This window comes from Oryx dammah, unplaced genomic scaffold, assembly GCF_014754425.2.
Source record: "Oryx dammah isolate SB20612 unplaced genomic scaffold, SCBI_Odam_1.1 HiC_scaffold_18, whole genome shotgun sequence".
Lineage (NCBI taxonomy): Eukaryota > Metazoa > Chordata > Mammalia > Artiodactyla > Bovidae > Oryx > Oryx dammah.
In genome coordinates, this window is record NW_024070202.1 from 119353118 (window position 1) to 119357221 (window position 4104).

Below are 4104 nucleotides of genomic sequence, written 5' to 3' on the forward strand. Positions count from 1 at the left end.
CCGCGACCGGGACCGGGACCGAGACCACAACCTGCTGGCCCGGGACCGCAACCGGGACCGAGACCACAACCTGCTGGCCCGGGACCGGGACCGGGACAGAGACCGCGACCGGGACCAGGACAGGCCGGAGCGCCGGCGGGCAGGTCTGTGTCTCCGTGGAGGCGACCCCGCCCCCTGGTCTTCTGTGGTTTTTCTAAAGGCTGACTGTGAGGTCAGAGCCCCTGCGATGCGCCTGTGTGCCCACTTTGCACTGTTTTCAGTGAACAGAAAGAGTAGCTGCTTAATTATTGACTGGAGTTTTACTGTTGAAATATACTTTAGGTTTATTCCCTCCATAATTCACAGCCCCTGTTTTAAATTAAAAAATAATGCTCTTTGATAAAAAGAATTTCTCAAAAGTATCAGATTTATTTTAGCCATATTTAAATATTTGTTCAAATTCTTAGAGATTCTAAAGGTAGAGGTAAGTACTTTTTTCTTCCCAAATGGAATTAAGGATCTTCATTGTTTTTTATTATACGAATGATAGGTTCTTCCTATAAAAATTCAAACTGGCCAACATAAACTAAACGGAATGTGTTAGAAGAGCACAGCGTGGCTCCAGCACCTCAGGCTGTGCTCGAAGTGGACGCGGGGCCTCAGCTCATGATCTGGGGGCAGGTGTTGCCCTGCGTAGGGGCTTGGGCCCCGGGACCCGAGGTTCGGGCCGGGTGAGGTTAAGGAGGCTATCTCTACTCAAGCGGTGACTCCCTTGCCATCCATCGCCTCTTTTCAGGATTATCATTTTGATGTTCTTGGTATGTTTGTAGTAATGAAGTCCTTTTTGTTTTCCGGTCGTTCTGGTCGCTGCCTGGTCTTGTTTTCTCAGTGCCGCGTTGCTCTGGCTGTTCAGGAGTCTGTGCAACCTGCCTCTGATGGGCCTTCCTCCTCCCCCTGGCCATTTTCTCACCCCTTCCCTTGTCTCCTCCCTGTCTCCCTTGGGTCCCCAGACCCTCCCTCCCTTCCTGACGTCACAAGCCCTGGGAACCACCCTGAGCACCACTCTCTCTTGGAGCCTAGCCCGTCTCTGCACTCCCGTCGCCCCCACCAGGGGGCCCACCGCGTGTTTTCATGTCTTAGGGTGCGCTTGGTCGCTCAGTCATGGCTGACTGTGACCCGTGGACTGTGGCCTGCCAGGCTCCTCTGTCCATAGAGTTCTCCAGGCAAGAATGCTCCCGCGGGTTGCCATGTCCTCCTCCAGGGGTCTTCCGAGCCCAGGAATCACGCCCAGGTCCCCCACGTTGCAGGCAGCTTCTTTCCCAGCTGAGCCACCGGGGAAGCCCCTGTTCTCGTTTGTCCAAGACTCTTAGAAAGCGGTCAGGCTTGGTGAATACTTTTGTGGTGAATGAAATTTGTTTTCAGTGATCTCTGTATGTTTTGTCCTCACCTTTAAAACTGTGGGTTTTGGTAGTTTTAAGCCTAATAAGTATTGTTCAGATTCAAAAGTGAAAGTCTGGTTTTTCGCTCTTGGACGGGGCTGTGGGCATCACCGGTGATTGAGGTGGTTGTATTGGGTCCCCATGGCAGGGAGAGATCACAGGGGGAGCCTCCACCCGGGGCCACTGGAGTGGGCCATCCTTGCCCCCTGCATCACAGGGCCTCCTGCACTCATGCCCTCAGTGGCAGGGCTCCAGGGGACCTGGGGGCAGGAGGAGGCAGTCCCCCAGTTTGTCCGAGGCGGCTTTTCTCCGTGGCTGAGCATGGGGAGGGAACGCCTGCCCAGCTGGACTGGACTTTGCTTCCCTGAGTCTCTGCCAGCGACCGGGGCTCTGAAGGCCTGTGTTTGGGCTGGTGCCCGTCTGGGGCTCCTCTGACACACTTTGCAGGTTTCCTCCTTTTTTATTCCATTTTAAGTTTAGATTCTAGAACTTTCCATTCTTGAGATTGGAAAATGTTTCTTAAAGAACATGTTTACATATGTGATACTGTGTGACATGTACTGTAGAGACTGCTGCAGGACGTTAAAGTTTGGGTATGTTAAAAATAGGTTTTATTTTTGTAGGAAGTAAAGCAAAAATTGAAGAGAAGGAGCAGAGAGATGAAGACTCTGAACGAGATGAAGATCGGGAGAGAAGGTACCGAGAGAGAAAGGTATGCAGGGAGCAGCCCCGGGTCTCAGCTGCAGGGCCCAGGACACCCAGGTGGGCACTGTGGCAGTTTTTCTGGTGAAGAGTATAAAACAGAGTCCAAGACTTGAGACTCTTCTCAGGCACTGAGATCCTTTAGGCAAGTGTGTTTCTCCAATTCCAAGAGTCAACATTGGCTATTCTGGAAAATTTACAAAATACAAATAAATAAGAAGAAGAAAATTAAAGGTAGATGCCTGCCTAGAAGAAAATGGCAACCCACTCCAGTGTTCTTGCCTAGAGAATCCCAGGGACGGGGGAGCCTGGTGGGCTGCCATCTATGGGGTCGCACAGAGTCGGACACGACTGAAGCGACTCAGCAGCAGCAGCAACCTACCTAGAGATGATCATTGATAATGTTTAAGTATATATGTCCTGTGGGTTTGTGTCCATATATTCATATATATGTATGTGTTTGGATATGTACACAGAAACTTCGTTTTAAGTTGGATCTTTGCTGTTTTATAGCCGCTTAAACTGAATACATTTTGAGCATTTTTTCTAAGCTATCACACCTGTCTGTAGTAGTTTAATGGCTGCATAATACATTATTCAGTGATATTGACACGTCATAGTTTTCTTGACACATCTGCTTCCTTGAACATTTACTTTGATTCTAAAGTTTTTATTATGAGGACATCCGAGGTGTAGACTGTTTGCGTTTATGCATAGTTATTTCCCAATGATCAGTTTCTGAAAGTGGACTTGCTCGATCACGTTGTGTCGGCTCACCTGTTCACTTCACACCGAGTAGTTGTTCCCGTCGTCCGAGTGTGACTCCCCCCGGCCTAAGCAGTGCCTGGGCGTTATCCTGGTTTGTAATGTTTGCTCATTCGACTCAGACACAAGAGGCATTCTGTGAAGGGGTCTGTTGCCCTTCTGCTTGTTACTGCCTGTGCACTTCTGCCTGCTGCCGGTGCGGGGAGTAAGGCTGCTTTGAAGATGAACTGGCTGATAGTCTTATATGGCAGTGCTGTGAGCAGAGTGGGTGGGGGCGGTGGGACTGTCCCCAGGGGGGTGGCGGAGGTAGACCCACAGGGTGCAGAGCTGGAGGAGGCCCTGAGTGAAGGCAAAGGATGGTGCGGTTTGTGTTCTGTTAAGACGTCGTGGTAACGCTCACGATCTGCCATGCCGTTGTAGTTTGCAGCCGCTCACTGCCTTGTGGTGCCTGCCCCCGGGGTCACCGGGCGCCCCTGGGTCCGAGGAGTGGTCTCCCTGCGGGTTGGGGCAGACCCGTGCCGGGAGGAGAGGCGCCGTGTGCTGCCCCCGGACGCCTCACACGGACGGCGCTGGCGGGCCTGGCGGGCCGGGTGCTGGGTTGCGGGCAGCCGGGGAGGGGACAAGCAGCTGGGTCAGGAGGGCTCACCCCGCGAAGGAGCGGGGGCGATGGCCCCCCGAGGGCCAGGCCGCGGTGCGGGTGCGCGTGGGCGGGGCCGTCCCTGCCGTCTCCTGCCTGGGCTGCCACCTGTCTTGGAGGGTGGCCGCGCCGGAGGCCTGTGCCTCCACCTCTGCGGGGTGTGGACACGCGACGGCGCGTGCTGCTTACACACCTTCCGCGTCTGTCCCCGGTGCATTCCAGCTGCAGTATGGTGACAGCAAGGACAACCCCCTCAAGTACTGGCTGTACAAAGAAGAGGGCGAAAGGCGACGCAGGAAGCAGAAGGAGCCAGACCGCGAACAGAAGCACCGGGAAAAGAGCAGCACGAGAGAGAAGAACTCAAAAGAAAGAGGCGCTTCTTTCTCCGACAAGGAAGGGGAAGAGAGGCATAAGGAGAGGCGCCGTAAAGAGGGCTTCCCCGCGGGCGAGGAGAGGCCGCGGGGCCACGCGGAGAGGAAAGAGCGGTCCCGCAAGGAGGAACACCGGCGGAGGGAGCCGAAGGTACCGCCCCGCCCCGCCCCGCGCGCCCCGCCCCGCCCCGCCCCGCGCGCCCCGCCCCGC

The 4104-nt window shown here is 54.6% G+C and overlaps 1 protein-coding gene across 6 annotated transcripts in view; it reads left to right on the top strand.

Annotated features, from left to right (window-relative positions):
- DYNC2I1 (dynein 2 intermediate chain 1) overlaps positions 1-4104 on the top strand; it is a 50857-nt gene that overhangs the window by 4118 nt on the left and 42635 nt on the right. For 2 of the 6 annotated variants that reach the window (XM_040260102.1, XM_040260103.1), the window contains exons 1-3: positions 56-143; positions 2042-2130; positions 3745-4044. Coding sequence is in view for 1 of the 6 variants with exons in the window: in XM_040260104.1 (XP_040116038.1) it covers positions 119-149; positions 2051-2130; positions 3745-4044 (411 nt within the window). In the remaining 5 variants the exon portion in view is untranslated. Of the gene's footprint in view, positions 1-55; positions 150-1822; positions 1866-2041; positions 2131-3744; positions 4045-4104 lie in introns of those variants that run through there. The other 4 variants (XM_040260104.1, XM_040260099.1, XM_040260101.1 and 1 more) reach the window with 4 other exon arrangements.